The sequence below is a fragment of the Callithrix jacchus genome, chromosome 4, assembly GCF_049354715.1.
Source record: "Callithrix jacchus isolate 240 chromosome 4, calJac240_pri, whole genome shotgun sequence".
NCBI classification, from domain to species: Eukaryota; Metazoa; Chordata; class Mammalia; order Primates; family Cebidae; genus Callithrix; species Callithrix jacchus.
In genome coordinates, this window is record NC_133505.1 from 42,312,808 (window position 1) to 42,337,887 (window position 25,080).

Here is a 25,080-nt window from a genome sequence, read left to right on the forward strand (position 1 = left end):
GATACCCTTGATCTGGCAACCTGGTTCTGCCTGAGTAGGCTGGAGCACTGGGTGGAATCTCTAGGCTGGAGCACTGGGTGGGATCTCTCCTGGGCAGTGGTGGTCTCAGGAGCCACTGTGCACAAGCAGGACAATCAGCAAGATGCTTCCCTTCCTGCCTCCCTCGCACAAACATTTATCTGCTGCACACAGATCCCAGGGTAGAAGAGATTTCCTACTCACAGGTGTGTGAGATGCCCAGGCCAGGAGTAAGAGTGGGCTGATGGAGGGGACATAACACCTGGCGTGATTCAATGTCCCAGAATTGAATTGAGACATTGAACTCAATGTCCTCACACCCAGTCCCTGCCCATTGCCCAGGGTTCCTCCAGTCCCTTCCACTGTGCCTCATAGCCCTGTCAGCTAGCCTGGAGATGGAAGGGGGTACAGGACCTGGGGGCAGGGCAGGGGTAGGGCAGGAGGAGGCGGCACAGGCAGCCCGGTTCCAGCTGCTGCCTGTGGCCTCATCATGTCGCTGGCTCTATAATTTACCCCTGGCAAGGCCCAGCCCATAAGTGCTCTCGCTTCTCACCTCCCAACCTACCAGGGAAGCAGGTTGAGCCTTCTCAGTGATTGTCTCAGGCCACAGGCCTGAAACAGGCATCCTCACAAGCCACTGGGGCCTAAACAGACGATCAGACACTCAAGACAGACACACATGTGCATGGAGGCACCAGGCGTGCACACAGACATGCAGCCAACACAGCCACATGGCCACGCCTGTGCTGCGCACTTGTGGACCCACACCACACACTGATCTCCAGGGCAGACACACATCGTCTTAGCACCGAACCTGGAGAAAACACAAGCAGCGAGGGACGGCTGTGATGCTGGCAGCCCTGGAAGCTAACTTCTCAAGAGGGTGTCCTGGCTGGAAGGAGAGGTGCAGGGTATGGGGGGCGGGGGCGGGAGGGCAGTCCCAGGTGTGAGAGGTGTGAGACAGATGACAGGTAGGGCAGAAAAGTTACCTCCCAGGGCTGCAGGGCAGGGGACAGAGCATCTCCCTACCGAGGGGACTACCAGGTGCTGATTCCTGGAATTTCCTGTAATGTCTCTGCCTCTTACCTGGAAACCTGGCCCCTCCCTGCCCAAGGCCTCTCCACACCACCCTAGATCCCAGCCTAGGGAGCAGTCTCCACGGCCCCCAAGCCCTCGGTCTCCACAGCCCAGGTCCCACTTCCCTCTAGGTCCAGGCCCTCCAGCTGCAGGCTGAGCCTGCGGTCCCGTGGCAGGACCCTCAGTGGATGTGGAGCCCGGGTGCAAAACCATGTGTTTATTTTTATTAGAAATGTTCTTGGTATAAAAACAATCATGCGCTACACATTGTCGTCAATAACCATCACCAAACACCCAGGCACTGAACTCCGTGTGGTCGGCAGGAGGGGCAGGCGGGCAGGCGGGCAGGACACACGGCAGATGGGTGGGGCAGGCGGACAGGCTGTGGGCCACAGGGACACACACAGAGGCCACCAGGAGGACGCAGCACTTGGCAACACACTCGAGATTTGTTTTTGTTTTGGCTTTTTTGTGTTTTGATTTTTTTTCCTTTTTTCTCTTTTGTGACATGGAAGGTTTGGTGAATTGGGAAAGAGTGGCAGGGAGAGCGGAGCAATGGCTGCACGAGAATGAAGCAGAGGAGGACAGGAAAGAAAATGGCAGAAGACTGACACAGGTGGGACCCCAGAGAGCAGGAGGAGCTGAGGACAGAGAGGATGAGGGAAAGGAGTCAGAGGCAAGAGCCAGAAACGAGACACAGAAAGCAGCCGGGGACACCAGAGAGGGGAAAGGTAAAACAAATTGATAAGAGAACAGAATGACAGGGCTAGAGACAGACGGGGGTGTCACCAGCAGCACAGATAGACACAGAGGGAGGGAGAGGTCTAGCACTGGGGCCCACACGACCTGAGCTCCTGTGGTTTGGGGCCAGGAGGGGCAATGGTCCAAGATGCAGGTTCCTGTGATGGCCTGGCACTGCCCTGGCCCCTCGTCCTCCTGTCGCCCACCCGGCTTTCCCAGGCTGCCAGCAGTGACGGCCAGGGTCTCTGCTGTCCTCAGCACCAAGCCACGTCCGTGGGCGCCCACGGGCAGGCAAGACATCAGCTGGGCCCTTGGGTGTGGGTGTGGCCCTGGCCCGTCGCACCATCCACAGGATCACGGCTCCTCCTCCTGCTCAGCTCCGTGGCCTCGCTAGATTGCATGGTTGGTGTAAGTGACGTAAGTCTGTTTGGTGGCCAGCGCTGGAAGGAGAGAGAGCAGGGATACCCAGGAATCAGGGGCTACTGTTCTCAAACTCTCCTTCCACACGGGCATAGCCCTGTACAAGAACCTACCACAGCTCCCCACTCTCATGGCACCGGTCCTGAGCTGAGCAAGCAACATCACCCCAAAGTGTGCACCGGCCCTGCCTGGCCCATCCAGCAGCTTCTCCTGCTGTTCCTAGCTCCCCATCCAGGGACTGGGCCCACGTTTCCCACCTCCATGCCTTTGCCCGGCTGGGCTGCTTGCCTTTCCTCTTCCCTTTGTCACTCTAGAGATGCCACCTCCCTCTGGCGCTCCCTTCCAAAGCCCACTCCCGTGTGAGGGTCTCCCCAGCATGGGGCCCCTGCCACCTCCTAATTCTACCACACTTCAAAAGAAACCTTCTTTATGACATCATATAACCTTAAAATATTATCAAAAAAACGTCTTTCCGAAGTTCACATACATTTTGAACATGCACACGTGAGGAATATACATTAAAATAGAACAGCGGTCTAGGGAAAGAGAGTGGGGAATGGGGACAGAGGAAATAATAACAAAAACTGGAGCAGGGCCATGCATGGCTGGAAACTAAGGCATGGGATTGACTCAGCCACTGCCCCACGCCCAAGGAAACACAAGTCCCCCGGGGCCCCACGACCCTCTGAGCATCTACCCTTTCTACCTCTCAGCGCCCGTCTCCCTCAGTCTTGAGCCCCCCTTTTCTGCTCCAGTCCATCTGGCCCTTACTCCACACTGGGACTGGGGTGGGACATCAGGGTGTCTCCCATTCCTGTCCACAGCTGAGTGATCGGCAGCTCTCATGCACAGTGTGAGTGTCCCCCACCCCTCCAGAGTGCAGATCCCACAGCAGTCTAGTGAGGAGGCCAAAGAAACATCACCTAATTTGCCAGATGAGGAACTGAGGCCAGAGGGGTGAGGGACCTGGCCAGACCCTTGGTTTTGTCTTGCCCAGCCAGGGTTCAGGGCTCCCTCAGCGGCCTGGGGGCCAGCTCAGTGGCGGTAATCAGGGCACTATTGCTGCCGGGGGCAGGGGCTGGTCTGCAAGTGTGGAGAGAAGCAGTGGTGGGAGAAACCAGCTGCCTTTGTCTTAAAGCAGCCCTGACCCTAGGTCGGGATATGTCAGCTCAAAAAGGAGGCGCATCTGCCAGACACAGCCAGGGGCATCAGGTCTGGAAAAGAGGAAACTGGGGGACAAATGTGGTTGGTGTTCTACAAGTTGTCCCCCCAATCCTCTCTCCCGTTTCACTGGGCACATGACTCTGAAGGACTGTTTTCCAGCCTCCCTTGCAGCTAAGTGACGCCTTACCTGACTGCACCCTTCCTCATGAAATACACACGGAAGGACTGTGCAACTCCCATGTCATTTAATTAAAATGAGGCTTTCCCCCATTCTTCTTCTCTTTTCCCTTCCATGAGCAGAAAACCATTGAGATCATCTAGCCTCAATCTTCAGGGAGCCAATGGAGAATGAGATGGAAGGATCCTGGGTCCCCACTCCCACCCACCCACCGTGTTCTATTACAGCAGAAACAAACATCTGTCTGATTTGAGCTGCTCTGTTCCGGGACCTTTTTGTCATAGCAGCATAACTAGAAGCCCACTAACACAGGATCGTGGTGTCCAGCTATCAGTCTATCACATGTCGAAGAAGCAAACTGGCTGGGGTTGGGGTGAGCAGAGGGGTCCACCATGGGACCAGTGAGGAGGCATGAAGGTCAGAGTCCAGTTCAGTTAAAGGAAGAACTTTCTCCTGGCCAGAGGTGGATGGAGTCAGTGTCCTGAGCTCTCTGTCAATAGAAAAATCCAAGCAGATGATGAAGAATCACTTAGGTGGATAAGGGTGGGCAAGTTTCAAGGCTTAGGTGCCACCTGGACAGGTGCCAATGGAAGAGAAATGGTGCCAAAAAAAGAAGAACAAACATGGCACCTTACAGTTCGTGAAGAATTACCACCGTCTCTGAAATGACCCATGTCCCTCCAAGGGTGCTGGATGACCAAGAGGGCCGAGGGAACACAGGACAGGGCAGCTTGGATGGGGCAGCATCCAGGAAGTGGCCTGGGATGGCAGGAGGTGCTGAGAGGGAGATCAGCACGGATCAGCACCCTGGGGGCAGGGGCCCACATTCTAGTTGCAGGGAGGCCTCACACTCTCTCTGAGCCTCAAGCAGCTCCTCCCCTTCTTTACTGAGCCTCAGTTTCCCTGCCTGTAACATGGGCAGGGTGGCCCTTTGTGCCTAGACTACTTCTCCTGAGGGACTTCCAACTGCCCCCAAGATCTTCACCCCATTCTATCCCCCATGATCAGAAAAAGAGCCGCAGGTCTGCGAATCACCGCAGGTCAGGCTGGTGAGAATCAATTCCCCAGGGCGCCATCAGCCCCTCTGGGAACTGATAAAACTCAGCTTCCAAGCCTGTAAAACCTGTCAGCAACTCCTGGCTCAGAGGTGGAAAAAACTCTCAGCAGCCACAACCAAATCCCCACTGACTGCAGGGGACTCCAGGGGCAGCTGCGGACTAGAGAGCGCATGGAAAGCAAGGACCGCAGGGTCTCTGCTCTCCTCTAATGCCCGAGCTGTCTACCCTAGAAAATCCAGCTCACAGGTTCCAGAACCTGGGGAGCCTTTCACCCAAGCCTCAGTCGCACCATCTGGAAAATGGGAGCCACAGTCTGCCCAGGGTACCCACGAGCTAACAGTGAGGCTCCAAAGGAAGGGTTCTGGCCAGAAGTCAGGAGACAGGGTCCAGTCCTGCCCGCAATGCTATGGGGGAATCTCGACACATGCTGTGTGGCCCTTCCAATAAACTGACCTTCTCAGAGCCAAGATTCTCTCATCTGTCAGATGGGGTGACAATAAACACCACGTGGAGTTGGCCAAGAGGTGAATAGAAACACTCTTTTTTTTGTTTTTAAGATGGAGTCTCACTCTGTCGCCAGGATGGAGTGCAGTGGCACAATCTCGGCTCACCGCAACCTCCGCCTTTCGGGTTCAAGTGATTCTCCTGCCTCAGCCTCTCGAGTAGCTGGGATTACAGGTGTGTGCCACCATGCCCAGCTAATTTTTGTATTTTTAGTGGAGACAGGGTTTCACCATGTTGGCCAGGATGGTCTCGATTTCTTGACCTCGTGATCCGCCCACCTCAGCCTCCCAAAGTGCTGGGATTACAGGTGTGAACCACCAAGCCCGGCCAGAAACACTGTAAATACGGCAACACGCTGGGCGGAAGGACAGGGCTGGAATCACTCCAGCAGTGGGGACAGGATGGGGACAGCAACACTCCCGGAGCAACCTCAGTGTGAGAGGAAGGCTGAGGGGTGTGGGCTGAGACCCCAAGCCCACCCAGTGCTGATGACAGGCCCTGGTTGCCAGCTTTCAGTTGCCGGAGGCTCAGATAACAATTAGCCAGGCAGCGCTAGGCGCCAGCTGACAGCCCCCATTTGTCGCCCCTTGTCTCCGCACCCACACCCAATCTGCCTACAATCAGGCCCCTGAATTATTTATTCTGTTGTTTGTGTAAAGATATGTAGCCCACCAGTGACAGAGTGAAAAATGTCCCTGCTCCACAGGAGTGACACTTCCCCACTCCTCCGGCTCACACCTCCTCGGTCCGGCTATCCCCAGAATTAATCACCTGGCTCCTGCCTGGTGCCTTCATGGCCCCTGTTGTCACTGAGCTGAGAGACAGTGGGGCACAAGGTGCTGGCCACTGGCCTTCACACAGAAGATGGGGAGGGGGCTCCCCCTTTCTCTACCATGGAAGCCCCTAAGACTTTCTGTGGGGAGGATGCCAAGGCCTGCAGGGGGTCTGGCTGACTACAGACCCCTCAGTCCCTCCCAACCCCAGAGCAGCTGGAAGTGAGGCCTGTGGGGGCCGCCCACAGCGTGGAGGCCCCCAAGCTCCTCCTGGGCAGGAAGCAGGGGTCTGGGGATACAGGGTCTCCCTCCTCAGGCCTCCATACTCCTCCTTCTCTGGTAGGAGTGGGTAGTTGTCCTGTGTTCCCAGGTGACTGGCTGGAGCAAGAGCAGAAGGCAGGGCCAGTGCTGAGCCGTCAGAGCTCTCTGTGAGGGCCCCACCCTTTATGGGGCCCCCTGGCCTGTCACAGCACCCACAGTGTCAGCCTTTGGGGTCAGATGTCACCTCTGGGAGGAGCTCTCAGGCACACTGGGGGAAATCCCATGTGACAGACCTGCTTCTGCACATGGCAGAGAGGGTGCCTTGAGGGAATGCGACCTGAGAGCCGAGAAGGGAAGTCTCCATGGGAAGGAGGAAAACTGGGGTGTGGGTGGGGTCCCCACTCAGGCAGAAAGGCCTGATCAGGGCATCATCTGGGGTTTCTGGACATCCAGGAATACATGAAAGGCCAAGTGTGGGAGTCCCATGGGCCCCTCTGCCCCTTCCCAGCTGTGTATGGGGACCAGCATGGCACCCAAAGGGAGCCCCAGGGTCATAGGTGGGGCTGGGGGGAGTAGGAGGTCTGGAAAGAACCAGAGGTCACAAGGGAGGGAAAGGGGGACACACAGGCATCGGGTGTTGATCAGAGACAGGGAGGGTGTCAGAGCCAGCATACTCTCCACAACAGAGGAGCACAGGCCGGCTCCCGGAGGAAGAGAGGAGTTGGCAAAGATGGTGGCACTGCCCTGTAACCAGCCCTGGAGGGACCTGTCCTGGCCAGCCCCAGACCACAGGCCTGCCCCTCAGCCGCCACAGTCCTGCCTGGTGCCCTCCCCCACCACAAAGCCTGACCTCCTGCCAGGTCTCCTCGGACAATCCCTGGACAGGCAGCCACCTCAGCGCCACAGTAGGCAGTTCTGCGGGCCCCTCTGCCTCACCCTGCCCCTCACCCACCAGTCCTGGCCAGCCCATGTCCCGGGTCCCCATCACTCAGGTGCCTGCTAGGAGGTGGCTAGACAAAGCCAGGCTGGGTGCTACAGCTCCCCTGGGCCCAGGGCCACTCCCACCCCACCGGGCTACCAAAGGGCCAGTGTGCAGGGCCCCTAGGACGACCCCTTCTCCCAGAGGAGCTGAAAGGGCACAGGCAAAGACCTGGGCCCCAGAACGGAGAAAGCCAGGGATTCCCGCTCACCCTCAGGGGCCAGGCGCCCCCTGGTGGCCTGGCTTGGAGTGGGGCACAGATCGCTAGAAGGGCGCTGCTAGGGCACCGGCTGGGGAACCTTGAGGTTCTCTCCAGGCCACCAGGAGGGGCAGGACAGAACGGGCTCTGATGTGGTGCTTCGGGGCTCTCCCTGAGAGGGTGGTCCCCACCTGTAGCCTCAGGGTTCCCCCGGTGTCCCCCGCCGCCTCCCCAGGATGGGGCATGGGGCGGGGCGGGGCGGGAACTCAGTTGACCTGCTGCAAAAGGAGCCGGCCGGGGCCCGGAGGGAACCGAATGGGGCTGGCAGCTCACCTGGGGCCTCAAGATTTTCGCAGAGCTCAGACTTGGCCTCGCCATTGGGCCGGAAGTTGCCCTTCTGCGTGAACTTGTTGGACATGGCGGCCGCCGTCACGACGGCTTTGAGGCTGCGTTTGCGCTTGGGCACGTTCTGCTCCGGGTGGAAGAGGATGATGTACACCTTGGGCATGTAGAGCATTCCCAGGGACACCGAGGCGCTCAGACTCACGGAGACCGTCAGCGTCGTCGTCTGGATGTACAGCTGGCGGAGGGCAGGGCGGCATCAGAGCAGGCTCCGCCCTGACTGCAGGCCCTGACCCCCGTCAGTTCCCACCCAGGGACGCACATGGGGACCCCACCCTGCATCCTGCTGCCTTCAGGCATCAGGGAGTCCTGACAGGGAGCTGAGACTGCAGACCAGGGTTTCTGTATTCAGATCTTGGCTCACCACTTCCAGCTGTGTGATCTTGGACACATCACATCCTTGTGCCTCAGTTACCTCATATATAATATGGGCGTGATCATGACAGTACTTACCTCCTAGGGCTGTTGTGAGAACTAAGTGACTTAATAAATGTTTAAAAAGTGTGGAAAACATCTGGCACATGGTAAGTGCCATTTCAGCTTACTGCTGTTATTTGCTATGCAGAGATGGCACGCCTGACGAGGGGCTCTCAGGAGACCACAGCCCGCCCTTCTCAGGGCTGAGGGTGAGAGGAGCACCCCTTGGTGCCTTGGAATAACACCCCGTGACCATGCCACAGCCCCTCAGACCAGGCCCCCATTCAGTGACTGCCCCCAACCGATGGTCCCCCGGTGCAGAGCCCAGGATCCTCAGCGCCCATCGCGATATGGTGGTGGCACTAGTCAGAGCTCATTTCATGCTCGCTCGCCAGCACTAACGGTGACAGATGTTTAGCAAAATGAAAGCCCATTAATCTGGGTGTCGGATAATCCATTTTACAATAGTAAGGCCTTCCAGGCAGGGCCTGGCAATTCCCACTGTTCCCCGTCTGGGATTCCCCTCCCTGCCTCCTGCTTCCTCCAGGTTCTCCAGGCCTCAGCTGCCCCTCTGAACCCCTCCGCCAAGGTGGGACCAAAGGAGACCCAAGCTAAGCCTCCTGGGTCTGGGCATGAGGGAGGCAGGAAATGCTCTTCCCCAAAACTGCTCTTTCTGGGCTGGGCCCTGCCCTGGAATGTGGATGATGTGCCACCTCCAGGAAGCCTCTCGTGACCCCAAGCTCTGTAGGCACCCATGACACCTTTCATTTCTTATACCCAGACCAGCAGTGTGGACACAGGTCTGGACTTGTGTCCTGAAGGCGCAGGGGCCCTGGCCCCATCTGGCAGTACCCCCCATGTAGGGACCAGGTCTTCCAGTTCTTACATTCCTCCCTGTCCCTTGCACGCCCCTCCATAAATGCCTCGTGACACTGGATGGTACAACCTTCATTTCCAGCCACCCTGCCCTGGGTTTCCTACCTTTGGGAGAGGTGCTAGAGAAGCTGCAGGGCCTAAAAAGAGAGTCCTGCCCTTCTGTGGGCCTCCGTCTTTTCCTCATGCAATGGGACAAAAGCAGCTACCTCACCTAAACCATAAGGGAACCCGAGGCACAGACTGTAAAGCCATGTCAAAGTTGCTTTTAGTGATCGCACGCACTGAGGTGAAACTGAGAAGAGACATAGGGGACATGGGGGACGGCCGGATAGCTATGACATGCCCGAGCCAAGGCGCTGACACTTTTCAAAGCCCAGCCTCCAGGCCAGCGTGGCCCATGTCAGGCAGAGCTCCGAGGGGAAGAAAGCTGAGAGCAGCTACTAGTTCAGGAAAATGTCACAGGCTCAGGGGAAATGAAAGCCTGTCCCCCAGTAAGCACACGTCCCTCCATCCTCATACACCACCTACACTCTCAACCCTGGGCGTGGGGCTCTCCCAGAGGGAAAGGTCATGACCAGATGGCAGGGGGATGCTGGCCATCTCTCCTGCCCAAGATATCAGGGTGAGAGAAGGCGGGGTGATCATGGTGAGAGGGCGAGGAGAGGCTCCAGAGCATCAAAACAGACCCATGGGGAATATCATAGAGTCCTGGGCTAGTGGAGAGTTGGCTGGTCATCTGGGTCTTCACCATGGGGTGGTAGTTCCCTGGGGACAAGGTGTATCTCCCTCATTACATCAGGGTTCCCTGAGGGCAGGGGCTGGCTCTCCTCTCACCCTGGGGTTTCTTGGGTATAGGGGTTGTATTCCAGGTGAGACACCCATCTTACACCCTTTGCCTGCTCCTTATTGATGGGTGGAGTGTAATGGGCCGTATGGAGTTGGTGGGACCAGGGACCAGGGATAGAGGCAGAGGAACCCTTGCAGGGGACACAGTTCTATGTTGAGGGTCAGTGGCCTGGGTTCCAGAATCTACTCAGCCCCAGCCCACTGTGGGATGCTGGCAAGTTTCCTCCCCTCTCTGGGCACCAGACACCCCTCTGTGAACACAGACAGGGCCAGTGCTATGGGTGTACAACTGTGCAGTCACCCAGGGGCCCTACAAGGGCCAGCTCTCACTTTAAGGTCCTGCTGCCACCATATTGAATTGTGGGTAATTTCTGAACAGTGGGCCCATCATTTTCATTTTTGCTGGGCCCTGAAAATTTTAGCCAACTCGGAACACAGGCATGAGCAGTCATTCGTGTTCTATTTTGTTTTTCAGCCTAAGAGCCTTTCTTCAAACAAAATACAAGATGGGGTATAAAAAGATCAAAACCCTCCATCCCAGCATGGGCCCTGGGGGCTCCTCTAGCCATCCCCTGCTGGGAGGTAGGCCCTGTACACAGCAGGAGGGAGCCGGGCTGTCCACCCCCAGTTCTGCTCCTTGCCCCAGGGTGTGGTCGAGCCCCACCCCGGGAGCCTACCTCTGGCTCAGACATGGTTTCTGAGCCCCTCTGTGAAGGCACACATGGCCACCAGGAGGTGGTAGCAGGTTAACCCTTAGCAGAGAAACAGTGGTCCTCTAGACCCCAGCTGGCACTCCCAGCACTCCCTGGGGCGCTGGACCCAGGAACCATGAGGGTCTTAAAGGCAGGCAGAATGAGAGGCGCCCTTTGGGCTGTGGTCTCCCCTCCTCTCCCACCCACGCTCTAAGCCCGCTGGTGCCTGGGCTCCCCTGTGTGGATGGGCCCTCGCTGTACCCCGTCCTCTGTGAGGAATCCTCCATTCAGCCTTACTAGGCACGTGCTCCCCACAGTGAAGGATGTGGTCTGAGCTAGGTTTGATGTGAGGACAGAGGACACCTGGGGTGAGGAAAGGGCACAGAAAGGAGCAGCTGTGGATGTGGATGATGAATTTCCTGCTTTTGTACTAGGTCTGGGGGTACAGAGTTCAAGGGGCCCCAGTGGGGGCACCAAGGAGCTCTGCCTGCCTTGTGCTTCTGTAGGCGGACCCTGATAGGAACTGAGATCCTCAGTATCTGTACAAACCAGACACATGAACTTCCCCACACCCTGCCTGCCTCTGCAGCCACATCCTACACAAGCATGACTGAGCAGTAACGCCATATAGTGCAGAAAGCCCGCTCAGTGTAATTCCAAATGGCTGCAGTGTTAAGCCTTGGAAATCCAGGCTAAGGCTGGGAAATCCATCTGCCTGCTCACTAGAGCGGCACAGACAGCTTTACTCTGCGCCGGCACGCGCACCCCAGGGGAATGGGTGTAGCTGAGCACGTGCAAGTGTGTTGTGCACACATGCATGCCTGCTCACATACATATCAACATACACGTACGTATCTGTATTGACACGTACACCTGAGCTCACAGCTGCACACCTGCGTCCAACTCACTGGGCTCACACACCCCTTCACACCTGGGTACACACACATATATATAGAAACAAATGTACTTACATCTACACACATCCACGTGCACACACTAACATTTGCACTCACACATCTACACACCTGTGTGCACAAACACTCCTGGGCACACATACTCAACCCACCCATCCATGCACACACCAGCAGCTACATACCCTCGGCACACCCATCAACCCAGCCCCTCAGTCTGCATGCACATGGGAACACACCTGTGTACACACACAACACACATGCACCACTTAGCATGCACATGTGTAAAAAGGCACACATACATCTATACACACACACCTTTGTATGCACACCACAACTCCTACAACAGCCACACCCCACCTGATCTACATGCACACACACGCTTAGCAGCCAGACCGGCAGCCTGCACTGGGGCATCTTGCAGCTCGGCATAACATGGCCCAGACACCGCCCCAGGGTTGCCTGAGTCTCTAAGAAGCCTGAGAGGCTGAACCACAACAACTTCAAAGCATATCTCCTCCACCCCCTCCCCATTCAGAGGCCCAGAGCGGGGAGGGGCATGTCCCATGTCCTAGGTCACCAGGGAGAGAGCACATTAGTGTGAGGCCAGCCTGTTGTATGACTTGGAACAAGTTTCTGTCCCCCCCTCAGACTGTGAACTGATCATCTCAGGGACTCCCTTCACAGCAGGGCCCGGGAAGCCTCCTAAAAAGGCAGGAATCAGAGGAGGGCAGGTCACCTGGAGAGATTGCAAAGGGTAGGGAGGCTGAGTTGCGGGGCTGGGCTGCATCAACTGGAGGTGGGAGGACCTGATATCCTGGGATGACAGGGGCCCTGCTGGGGAGCAGGCTGCTGGCAGGCAGCCAGGGGGAATTATGGCAAGGTGGAGGGAGGGACTCAGCCACCACATGGTGGCTTTACCACCAGCCTGGTACCTTTACTCCCTGAGGAGGTGTGGGAAGGGGCCTCCTCGTATTGTGGAAGGTAATTTCTCAAGCTGCCAGCTTCCTGGGATGTGGAATGGCCTCCCTGCTGGTTCCATGGGGGCCATGAGCATTGAGCAGCGTAAAGGCCTCTGCCTGCACCTGCACTCAGCAGGGAAGATCTCCCACAGCATGCCTGATGGGGGCCAGAGACCCAGCTCACAGCACAGGCTGGGCACAGTGGCTGCATGGTGGCTGTGTGGCTCAGGCATGCAAGGTGGGATCCCCCTGCTGAAACAGGCCCTGTCTCAGATCTCAGGTCTCAGGATACTCACTGCCAGCCCCAAGGTCTGCCTCTTAGTGCCTCCCATAGAGGCCCTTGAGGAGCTGTTAGAAAAGAGGTGGGCACCAACTGGGGAAGTCCCAGGGCATGAGGTGTCCCAGAGCTGTAGGGGGGAAGGGTGTGCTGGGGATGGAGGGTGTGCTCGAGTTAGACAAAGTGGGGTCAAGTCCAGCTGTGCCACCAAGGCAAGTCACTCCCCCTCTCTGTGCCCATGTCCTCATCTGTAAGCAGGAGGTGATGAGACCTACCCTGACCAGTGGCCATGGGGCCTAACGGCTGTTAGATGGAGTGTCTGGCACATGACGATCACCCCATCCCATTGCAGCTTTGAAAACCAGGCATCCCTGCAAACTTGGACCTGCGCTCGTAGCTCTTTTTTTTTTTTTTAAATGAGATGAAGTCTCATTCTGTCACCCAGGCTGGAGTACAGTGGCACAATCTTGACCCATTGCAACCTCCATCTCCTAAGTTCAAGTGTTTCTCCTGCCTCAGCCTCCAGAATAGCTTGGATTACAGGCATGAGCCACCATACCTGGCTTCTTTTTTGTTTTTTTAATAGAAACAGGGTTTTACCATGTTGGTCAGGCTAGTCTCAAACCCTTGACTTCATGTGATCCACCTGCCTTGGCCTCCCAAAGTGCTGGGATTACAGGCATGAGTCACCGCAGCTGGCCATGCACTCATAGCTTTAGATGCCAGCCTCAGGCTGACGACTCCTCAGTAGAACCTGCCCCTGAACTCCAGACTGCTGTATTCAATCACTGACTTGGCAGCTACACTTGGATGTCTAATGAGCATCCCAAACTTAGGACATCCAAAGGACCCTCTCTCCTGCCCCATCACAGGCTCCTCTCATTGTCTTCTCCTTAGCACAGGAAACGCCTTCCTTCCTGATTGTTCAGGCCTCGAAGCGTGGTGTCCTTCAAGATAAAACCCCCAAGTCACCCAGCCAGCACCAGGGCTGGGATGTGGGCTGAACACACAGGACTCTTGGGATATGCCCAGGTCCTCAGACCAGGCCAACAGGAGGCAGAGATAGCCACTCTGCAGCTCCGGCCAAGAAGGAAGGGCCCTCTGTCAGGCCCTAGCCTTTGGGCTTCCGGGGTAGCCTGGGGCTAGGGAGAGAGGGATGGTCCCATGGGGATCCTGTGAAAGGTAGATGGAGGAGGGAGAAGAAAGGAGTGGACCGAAAGGAAGACAGGGCTGAGTAGGGAGAGAGAAGAGAAAGGGGTCTAGAAAAGAATGAAGAATGAAAGAGGGTATGGCCTCCCAGGCTGATAGAGAGGAGAGGGGAAGGGGCAAGAGAACAGGGGGAAGAAAGAAGGGAAGGAGATGGGGTAGGGGAAGCAGAGGTGGAGAGACAGGGAGAGAGAGAAGGGGGGGAAGGGAAACAGGAGGATGGAAAGAGGGAGTGAAGGAGGGCTGAAGGAGAGAGGAGGAGGAGAGAGAAAGGAGAGATGAGACAGAGAAAGGGGGAGAGAGAAGAGGGAGGGGCAAGAACAGAGAAAGAGGAGGGAAAACCCAGAACCCAGAGTGAAAACTTGCAACTGAGAGAGAAGGCAGAATGATGCAAAAGAAGTCATTTCCAGAGCAGAGGAGAGGCCAGCCAGCCTCAGGAGGCTGCCCCCTGCTCACTGCCCTCACCCACCGCTGTCCACCCCCAGCGCCCACCACTGACCTTGTCAGCTGACTGTGAGGTGCCGAAGAAGATGGGGATGAAGGCCAGCCAGACGATGCAGGTGGTGTACATGGTGAAGCCAATGGGCTTGGCCTCATTGAAGGTCTCGGGCACACCGCGTGTCTTGATGGCATACACGGTGCACGTGACCATGAGCAGCATGCTGTAGCCCAGCAGGCAGATGAGTGACAGATCTGAGATGTCGCACTTGAGCACACCCCTGGCAAAACGGGGGTCGAGTGTCCGCTGGTCCTGGAAGTCCACCACTGAGTGGGAGGGGTCCACCACAAACCACACGCAGATGCCCAGCAGTTGTAGCGAGATGAGGCTGAAGGTGATGGCCAGCTGCGAGGCGGGGCTGATGAAGCGCGGGGCACTGACTGAGCGCTTGCCCTGCTCGAAGATGCGGTAAATGCGGTTGGTCTTGGTGAGCAGGGCCGCGTAGCTGATGCTCATGCCTAGCCCCAGGAAGATGCGGCGCAGCGAGCAGGTGCCGAGGTCGGGCTCAGCGATCATGAGGAAGGTGGTGGCGTAGCACAGGAAGATGCCGGCCAGCAGCACGTAGCTCAGTTCACGGCCCGAGGCCTTGACGATGGGCGTGTCGTTGTAGCGCACAAAGGTGATGACCACAAACAACGTGGCCGCGATGCCCACCACAGCCAGGAAGAGCGGCAGCACAGCCCAGGGCGAGTCCCACTCAAGCTTGATGATGGGGATGGGCCGGCAGCCCGTGCGGTTCTCTGTGGGCCGCATGTCGTAGGGACACGTCTTGCAGGTGTAGCGGTCCACCTGGTACTGGTACCCTGTGCAAGGCTCGCAGTGCCAGCAGCAGGGCATGCCCTTCACTGTCTTCTTCCGCTCACCCGGCTGGCAGGGCAGGCTGCAGATGGAGCGGGGCAGCTGCTGGCCACTCCCCGGCCAGTGCATCCGCTCTATCTGACAATGACAGCAGCGTAGACCAGGCCTCAGAACATGCCATCCAGCACCCCGGACCATCCCACTGGGTGGGGGCACCCTGTAGCCCCACACCCAAATCGTCCAGCTGCCCGGAGCCCACAGGGAGGTACTGCATCTAGCAGCTGAAATTAAACAAGCTCTCCAGCATAACTCAGACATAATTGGCCTGTAGGGAATCCTGATTAAACCCCAAACTCTCAAGATTCATATGAAGAAACTGAGCCCAGAAAGCAGTAGTGACAACCTAGAAACACAGGAAACACTAGTGGCAGAGCAGAGAGAACTCAGGAGTCCTGGCTCTCAGCCCCTAAGGCCTTGCTACCCACAGCAGTTACCCGGGCGGCAGCAGCCTTACCCAAGAGTTTGTTGGAAAGGCAAATTCCAGCCCCATAGACCTACTAACCCAGAATCTGAGTGTCAACAAGACCCCCAGACGATTCCTGCGCACACTGGAGTATGGTGAATGTGCTGCCCTACGGCCCAGCCCAAGGCGCCCCTGCCAAGCAGTACAGGGGGTTGGATTCAGCAGAGGGCAGCGAACAAAGATTTCATCAGAGGATGCTTAATGTATGCTCAGGGGTTAGCATTTCTTTACATCTTGCTCTAAATTAGTGCTACTCACAGTTACATGTCCCTGAAGACATAATGGCTGTGAGCAAAAGAGCCACATGTGTGCTGTCACTCCCTACTGAATATGTTACAATATTCTAGAAAGTGAGAGTCCCAAAAGAGCCTCGGGCACCGGGCAAAGGGACGTGACTACACCCGGGAGCTGTATTCAAAGCCACTGTTCTAAATACAGCGGCTCATAGGAAGGCTCACTCTCAGAGCACAGCAAGCCTGGCTGGACTGGTGCGCTTGCACTGGGTGCTACCTGCTGATAAAGCGTAACCAGCCGGTTGCAGGGTGTGGGGAGGGCTTTAGAGCAAAAGGGATAAGGTGGGCCGGGTAGGGATGCCCTGTGGCAAGGTAGGAAGAAAACCTCAAGGAAGGTTGTCCTGTGACTCTGGGCATGACAGGCTGTGGATCACCTCAGAAGCCAAAGACACTGAGCAAGGACAAGCGCAACCTGCCATGCAGGAATGTGGAGGCAGACGGTCCCTGTGCCCTGCAGCCATGCAACTGCGGGGGCAAGACTCTGCCCGGGAGGGCACAGGCGGTGGCGAGTGTTCTGGAAAACTCTGTGGTTCCAATGGAAAGAGACGTGACCAAGGTCAAGTCCTGGGATCACAGTTCTGTTGCTACCTGGCTGTGTGACCTTGAGCAAATGGCTTCTTTCTGAGCCTTTGTTTTTTCATCTGACCCAACAAAAGCGGATATGAAGCCACTCTGCCCTTTGTTCCTTGAGGTGACTTCCCCAAGAAATCAAGGAGTCATAATGGATATGCTTTTCAATATTTCACTAGAATGTCAGCTCCACAAGGGCAGGGAGCATAGTGTCAATTTCTGTGCTATATCTCCAGCCTGCAGCACAGGCTGGCACATAGTAGAGGCCCAGTAAGTCTCTGTGGCATCTATGAAAGAATAACTGCACAGGTGACAAGGTCCAGGGCACCAGTGGCATGAGGCCACCACACTCAGACCCTGGAGGAGGACAGTGGCCAGGTAGGTGGTTATAGGTACCTTGCCTGCTCTGTGGCCCTCACAGCACAGCCCAAACTGAGCCACTCACGGAGACAGTGGGGAAGGTTGATGGTTAAAGCCCAGCCCCGCTCACCTCCTGCCACCCTCTCAGTTCTGTCCGGGCCTCACAGGCAAGAGGACTAAGAGGGCATTGTGAGCCACGTCAGAATGGGATGAAGGTGGTCTGGCTGGTGGAGGGGCCTTGTATTCCCAGAGAGGGGACTTCCAGGGAAGGGCCCACTGCCACCCACACCTGCCCAGTCCCTGCCGCCTTCAGTTAGGACATCTGGAAAACAGGGATACTGGCCTGCCTCACAAAGCTGTCATCCCCAAGAGCAGCAGCTGGGACACAGCAGGTGCTCGCTATGTGCTAGCTGCTGCCGCTAGTGCGTTCCAGTCCCCGGCCCCCTTGCTCTGCCCACTGCACCCAAACAAGACAGGCCCCTCCACTTGATGTTTTCCCACTTTGCCAAGTGTTCCTCACACCCCGTTCTGCCCATCTCTCTCCACTCAGCAATCCAAGGAGCCTCACTTAGGAACGGGCTGTTCCTGCCAGTGTGGCCTTAGGAGAGTTCTGCCTCTGCCTTAGAAGATGGTCAGGCTAAAGGAGCATGCAGTCCAAAAGTGCTTTTAAGAGCAGAGCTTGAGGGGTTCCTCGCTGGAAGAGATTACAAGTGGAGACAGCGGGGCCTCAGTGCAGCACCCACGAGGTCCCGGGACGAGGAGGGCTGAGGCCAGACGAGGACCTGTCTGAGTCTCTGCAGTCCATCCATGGGGTCACAGTGGGCCCACCCTGCTTATGGCTCACCCCTTTCCTTGCAAGGTAGAGACCAAGTCCACAGCACTTTCTCAGGAACAAATCAAAAGTCCTTTCTCTCCAAAAACACTGCTGTGTTTCCCAGCTGGGATACTGAGGGCCAGAAAGGGAAAGTCACATCCCTGGGACACTCTATTAGCTAGGAAGGCGTGGCTAGAAGGACCCAGAAACATGGCTGCCTTCTGTCGTGCTCTTACGGGGCTGGGGAACTGGCAACTGGCTCGCTACCCACCAGCCAGTGCCACAAACCCCGTTTGACCTGGATCCTTCCCTCCTCTGCCCAAACGCAGCCCTCCCCCTCCTCATCTTATTCCCCCATCACCCCCATCCACCCACCCAAAAAGCCTTTGAGCCATTTCACTCCAGTGTGAATTCTTCTATCCAGTGTCCCCCATCCCCTGCTCAGTGGGTAACAGGTAAGAAGCCCCCAGGCTAAGGGAGAGGGCAGGGACCAGAATGGCCACAGAACTCCGACTCTCCTGACTTCCATTTTAGGGTGGGGGCCTCAGAGCCACTGAGGTCTGGGACAGGGCCCTGGGAAGGAAGCCCCAGGCTGGCAGCAGCAATCCTGGAGGTCCGAGTAATCAGCAGCAGCCTCGCCTCCCTCCCAGGGGCTGGAGCTGCGCGAGTGACTCTTCACCCACTCCCCGCCTTCCCACTTACTCTAAGGTGCAGGTGGTCAGTCCAGGAGCCGATGACCTTGTACTCGGCAGAGCTGTTGCGCAGCTGGTATTGGTAGATGTCATAGCGCCCAGGTGCGTCTCCATTCTCATTGAAGGTCACAGGGTTCCCTGCAATGCCTGTAAGAGTGGGCCCCAGAGGCAGGGAGGATGATGAGCCTGGGGCAGAGACCTCTCTGATGCAACCCTTCATGGAACATCCTGGGAGATTTTACCCCTTGGAAACATCAGAAGAGGCTTCCCATTCCCACCCCACAAAGTCTCAGGCCCCCTTCCCTCGGGCATGGCCCAGGATACCCAGGATGGGACAGGGCCCGCATTACACCCCCACCTGAGAAGTTGACACTTCGGATGTACTTAAGCAGCTGGGTGCCATCCACGGGGTCCATGCGCGGGCAGAGCCCTACACGGCCAGGACACAGGTCTCGGTGCATGGCATGCAGCGCATGGCCCATGGCATACACGGCGTCAATCACAAACTGCACCTTCCCCTCCTGCTCATAAGCTGAGTCCTGCCCAATTCGCTCACGGTCTGCAATGAAGCACCAAGAACAGGAATGCTTGTGAGGCCCACTGTCCTCACAGTGGTGTCATGGGAGCCAGAGCACCTGCTAGCACCTGGAGAGGTGGCACAGCCTGTCCATCTGTGCTTGGCCAGGCCAGCCAAGTGCTCCCAGCCCAGTGCTCTATCACCCAGGAGATGGCCCTGTGCAGGAGGCTGAAGACAGGCCCATGGGTGTAACAGAGAATCCACTGTCCTGGACACTGTACCACTGATGCCTGTGCCACCAGGGTCCCAGAGTATCCAGGGCAGACTCTCTTGTCACCTGTCACACTGGAAGGCATGGCCCAGAGGTCTCCCTATGGCTGTGGTCCCTGCTGCCTTCCCCCAAGCCTGGCCTGGGGTAATCTTGGGAGCCACTGCCTCTCTTGTCTGGGAAACAGCCAGGACAGGGGCTGTGTCCATCAATGACAGGAGTGCCCCTAAAGCCACTCATCCACGGGCAGCCACTCCAGCCAGAGGTGAGGGTTGCCCTCACCCCAGGGCATGGGTAGGGAAACTGAGGCCCAGAGAGTTTGAAAGACTGCCCTCCATGGTTTCCAGTCACCCTAGATACCAGAGGGCACCACTGTCCCACCCATCCCTCTGCCACCTAAGGGACAACTCTCCTGTCCCCCAGTGGCCAGGGTCAGCGAACTTTGTAAACTGAGAAACCCATCCCCACAGCCTTGTCATTGCTAACCAGAGTGGCTCCCCAAGGCACCGTGGCCTGGGGGTCTGACCTCGCATCCTTCTCCCCTCCCCTCCTTGTCTACTGACCTCTGCTCTGCGGCCCAGTACAGGCTCCTTGGTTGACCTTGTCAGCCAAAAGGGGATCATGATTCCACCTCACAGAGCTGCCCTGAGGCTTCCATGAGGTCATGTACCAAAAACACTTGGCAGCCAGAAGGGGGCTTATCCACAGTACCCTATGTGCAAAGTATGCAGAACAGGCTTCCGAGGGGGATATGGAGTCCCTGGGGTGGGCAGGCGGGATGACTTTGTGGAGGGGGAGGTGGCTCCTGGCCTGGGCCCTGGGTAATATTAGATAACATTTTGAATAGCAACAATAACAGTAACTAAGTACCTTCACTGAGCGCCTGCTATGTGCAGGCATCGTACAGAACTCTTATGCATATTCACTCATTGATTTCTCTCAACAGTGCTGTGGCGCAGTCACCTCCATTGCAGAGATGAAGAAACTAGCTGGGCACCGTGGCTCATGCCTGTAGCCCCAGCACTTTGGGAGGCTGAGGTGGGTGGACCACCTGAGGTCAGTTCAAGACTAGCCTGGCCAAAACAGTGAAACCCTATCTCTACTAAAAATACCAAAATCAGCTGGGTGTGGTGGCAGGAGCCTGAATCCCAACTCCGGAGGCTGAGGCAAGAGAATCATTTGAATCCGGGAGGTGGAAATTGCAGAGAACTAAGATTGGACCACTGCACTCCAGCCTGAGGGACGGAGTGAGACTCCATCTCAAAAGAAACTGAAGCGCTGAGCACAGAAAGGCTCAGTAACATTCCAGGACCATGCAGAGCTGATGTGACTCCAGGTTCTCCAGCACCAGCCCTGAGCACCACACTATGCCAGATGGGGATGGGGCAAGCAGAATGTGGGGAGGGGAGCAGTGATGAAGTGAGGATGTCGGGGCAGGAGGATGGCTGGGTAGAGGAAGGAGAGGATGGGAAGAGCTAGGGAGACCTGGCTTCCCCTCCAGGACTACAGCCCCTGCATACAGCATGGCCTTCTTCCCCGAGGCCAGGACAAGGAAATTACTCCTCTTACACCTCCACTCCTAGCACTGCCTCTCAGCTACAGGGCATGTGCAGAGGCGATTCCCTAGAGGGCAGCAGGTGCAATGCACAGAGGCAATTTCCCAGAGGGCAGTGGGGTGAGCAGCTGCACCTGTGTCCTACTCCCATGGGCCAGGGTTAAGCTGGATCCACATGAGGCAGTGATTCCCCGGGGACTCGAGGTCACTGTGCCTAGGCCCCTGCCTTGGACACCTTGGAGGCAGACCCAGGGTGCAGGAGATCTCACTGCCTCTCACTGAGGTCTGCTGCCCCCTCTAATCCCCTCACACCAGAAAGGACAGTGGCTGCACCCACACAAGGATGTGGGGATGGGGGTCGCTGGCCTAGTCACTCATTAGCCCTGCCAGCCAGAACCACATCCCATTTTCAGCCTTGCCGAGGGTAGGTAGTCACATATTGCCAAGTGGACAGCAGAAACCATGGAACCACAATGCTAAGGATGCCAGGACCATGGGGTCATCTGCCCCCACTGCCATTTTAAAGACAAGAAAACTGAGGCTGGTGGGGAAACCCAGGTCACACAGCTAGTGGCAACAGGATGGGCATTCCTGGCTTCCAGACCCCACCCCTGCTCCATCCCAGGCTGCATTTGACTGTGTCTGTGGGCTTTGCTAACCAGCAACACTCTTTCTAGGCAAAGGCACAAACAGACAGAGTGAACATGAAAGGCAGCTTCACCATCCTGCCTGTCTGAGGCCTCTGATCACAAGGTCACAAACGCCTATGGAGGAATGGAATGGATGACCCCATCCCCAAAGGACACACAGAAGGCTGGGGCAGTGTCGTCTGAAAGAGCCTCCCTGGACCCACACTTGCTCCCTGCAGGTCCCTAGGCCCTGCCCTCTCCAGCCTGAAGAAGCATAAAACATGCTTGACTCCCCAGCAGCTCCCATCACACTCTCATCTCATATAAATGAGAGACTAAATTATTAACCAGCAATGGAGCGGGAGGCTGAGGCCACTGCAGAGAGGAGCAACTCTCTCCTAAGGCCAAGGATGCACCCAGCCATTGGAGGCTGGCTGGATCTCTGGGGAAACACACTTCCCCCACGAGGCTGGCCTCAGCCTCTCCTCAGAGGGTCTCATTGAAGCACCCACTCCTGGGCCACTTGGGATCTGGGCCAAGTGCTCTCACTGCAGTCACAAAGCCATCAGCATGGATGCTGGTGTGAATATCCCGCAGGAGCTCCCTTGCCAGGGAAACCTGCCTCCACCCCAGGCAGCTCTGGGGGAAGGGCTCAGAGTGCTGGGCCTGAGGTGCTGCCCCTACAGAGCACCCAGCCCAGTGCTGTCACACAGCATGGACTTCAAGCAACTTCTCAACTAGCTATGGCCTCCTGGACTTTGTCTCAAGTCTAACCCCAGTAACATATGGGAAGACTGGGGTGCAATGAAGTCACCAGGCCGTAAGCATGCCCACCACACACACACACACACACACACACACACACACACAGAGAGACACATATACACACACACAGAGATACATACATACACACAGACACACATACACAGATACACAGACATACACAAACATGCAGACACAGACACACACAGATACACACATGTACACATACATATACATACAGACATATACAGACTGAAACACACACATACACAGACACACAAAGATATACATGTATACACATATATATACACATGGAGATACATAGACACACACACATGTATACACATGCAGATACACAGACACGCACATACACACACACATATATACACAGATGCACACACAGATACACATGCAGACACACATAACACAGAGATACACAAATGCATACAGACACACAGATGCATATACACACATACATATACACATACAGACACTGAAAGACATACACACACCACACACACACATACATATATACACATACACACACAGATATACATGCACAGAGACACACACCACACCACACACACAAACACAAACACACACATACACACACACACACACTCACACTCCTGAACCCTGGCCTCAGATGCCCCAGGCCCTTCTCTTGTGCCCCACAGGGAATAACAATGACAGGGCTGAAGTGGCTCCCTGGAGGGGCAGCAGGGCATGTAGGGAAGGGGTGGGGGATACTGCAGGAACCACAAACCCTCACTAAACCAGTCACGACGGTCTGGCCTCAATGAGCAGCTACAACTATGCCTGGGACAGCAGCAGCTCTGGGCTCACCTAACCTGGCTCCTCGGCAGGTGACTCTGCAGCCGTGGCTCATGCTCACCCAGAGCCATCATGTACCTGGCACCTCGTCTTCCCACAGCTCTGGGAGTCAGGCTTCACTGGCCCCCTCACAGGGGAGGTGGCGAGGTTTGCAGGTGGGTGGGTGACATCCCAGAGCCTCACAGGAATCCTGGCACTGAGTAGGTGTTTGACACATACCTATGGACAGAGCTAGCTGGAAAGTGGTGGAGCTGGGATTTGAACCCAGATCTCTCTCGTTGTCCAAAAGAGTCTTCAGTATCCTGAACTGCCCCTCCTCCATTTAGTCACTGACCTGCCTCCTTCCTCCTGTCCTAGGACTCAGGCCCTGCCTCCACTGCCTGGCCAGGCCTAACCAGGGACGGAGGACTCTGTCTGCAGGTCTAGAGGAGGAACGTGGCAGTGGAGGGAAGGGGGTGGGAAAATCCCCTCTCATGGGTGGGCAGGAACCCCAGGACCAGGCAGAGGCACCGCAGTTCTGGGAGGAAGCAAGACATGTATTTCTGAGAGCTGTTGGAGGAGATAAATTCCAGAAACATGGCGGCAGTGACAGCAGCAACAGTTTGAAGATGTCCTAATTGTGTCCCGGGGCACAGTGAGGCAGAGATGCATTTGGCTCTGCCACGGGTGACAGCCAGCTGGGGAACCATCCAGGGAGGATTTTCTCCGTCAGAACCCCGAAGCATGGTTACTACGGAGACTGCAGTCTTTGTCTGCAGGTTGTAAATTGTAATTGAAATGAGTTTTCAAGGTTGAAATAATCAGAGTCCTCCTCATCTCCCCACTCACCTCTCCACAACTCACCCGCCCAGCCACAATCCTCCAGAGTTCCAGTGCTAGAACACACGTGCGTACACACACTTTCCTGAAGCAGCTCCCTCACGCTAGGGTAGACAAAATCCACCACACAGACACTCACAGATACTGACATCTGTATGCACACAGCAGCAAATACACGAACCTTCATGCATTTACATATGCCTACAGACGCACGCATGCTCAAACGCAGGTGTACATATAAACGCTTCCAACATAGCTACAGCTACACGTTTATCACAACACTTACACAAACACATGGCATTCAGATTCACCCACTGGCTTAGGCTGAGAAGTCCTACAAGCAGATGCAGAGGAGGACTTGAGAGCAAGGGTTTTATTGGGGGTGGCAGCAGGAAGCATGGGGAGGGGGCTGGGAGGTGGGGGGTGGGGAGGAAAGTCCACTAATGGCAGCATGTTGGGCTCTGTCCTGCTGGGGACCTCCAGGAGACCCGGCAGACCACACCTCAGCATTGTCCCATTCATGGGGATAAATGCTCCAGCTCCGTGGGTCCTAGGCAGAGGGCTGCTCTCAGGGGCATGAGCCCCATTGCTGCACACTGAGCCCCATTGCTGCACACTGGTGGGCACTGAGGGGTAAGGCCGGGGCACCAACAGCGTCTGCTAAACATATACTCATTCACATGCAGTCAAGTGTAGACCCATGTCTACACCACACACTTACACAGATATAAACCTGCATTTACACAGCCTGTCTCCCAAAGCTGTGGGAAGGTGAGGTGCCAGGCACACGAAGGCTCTGGGTGAACAAACATGAGCCACATCTCAAATACACATCTCTGCCAGTTGTGTCCCTTAAACAAACTTCCAGGGAGTAGGCAATAAAACAAGGGGTCCCAGAGCCCCTCCAGAGAGGGCTGTCTGGTGTAATGGACCAAACAGACACAGATGGCCCTGAATCTCGGCTGGGCATGGCCAGCTATACACTCTAAGCCAAGTATCAGAGTGTCCTAGCACCTCAGTGTCCCTAGTCTGAATTCCGGATAGTAGGACTCACTTCAAGGGGCCCCTGGGAGGACTGAGGGAGACGCAACACCATGTCTTGTGCACGGAAGTCCTCTCAGCCTCAGCTCTCCTTTGCTCCCTGACACACCCCCAATGGAGGACGCCCTCCCCTCTGTCCCACCTG

General features: G+C 56.3%; 1 protein-coding gene across 30 annotated transcripts in view; it reads right to left on the minus strand.

Moving 5' to 3' along the window:
- GRM4 (glutamate metabotropic receptor 4) overlaps positions 1-25,080 on the minus strand; it is a 151,169-nt gene that overhangs the window by 29,485 nt on the left and 96,604 nt on the right. For 12 of the 30 annotated variants that reach the window (XM_078368989.1, XM_078368990.1, XM_078368998.1 and 9 more), the window contains 5 exons: positions 18,869-19,069; positions 18,521-18,657; positions 14,461-15,396; positions 7,706-7,952; positions 1,298-2,276 (listed from right to left, as the gene is read on the minus strand). In XM_078368989.1, the coding sequence (XP_078225115.1) occupies positions 2,227-2,276; positions 7,706-7,952; positions 14,461-15,396; positions 18,521-18,657; positions 18,869-19,069 (1,571 nt within the window). In that variant the 3' untranslated portion in view covers positions 1,298-2,226. Of the gene's footprint in view, positions 1-1,297; positions 4,089-7,705; positions 7,953-14,460; positions 15,397-18,520; positions 18,658-18,868; positions 19,070-25,080 lie in introns of those variants that run through there. The other 18 variants (XR_013534167.1, XR_013534168.1, XM_078368983.1 and 15 more) reach the window with 5 other exon arrangements.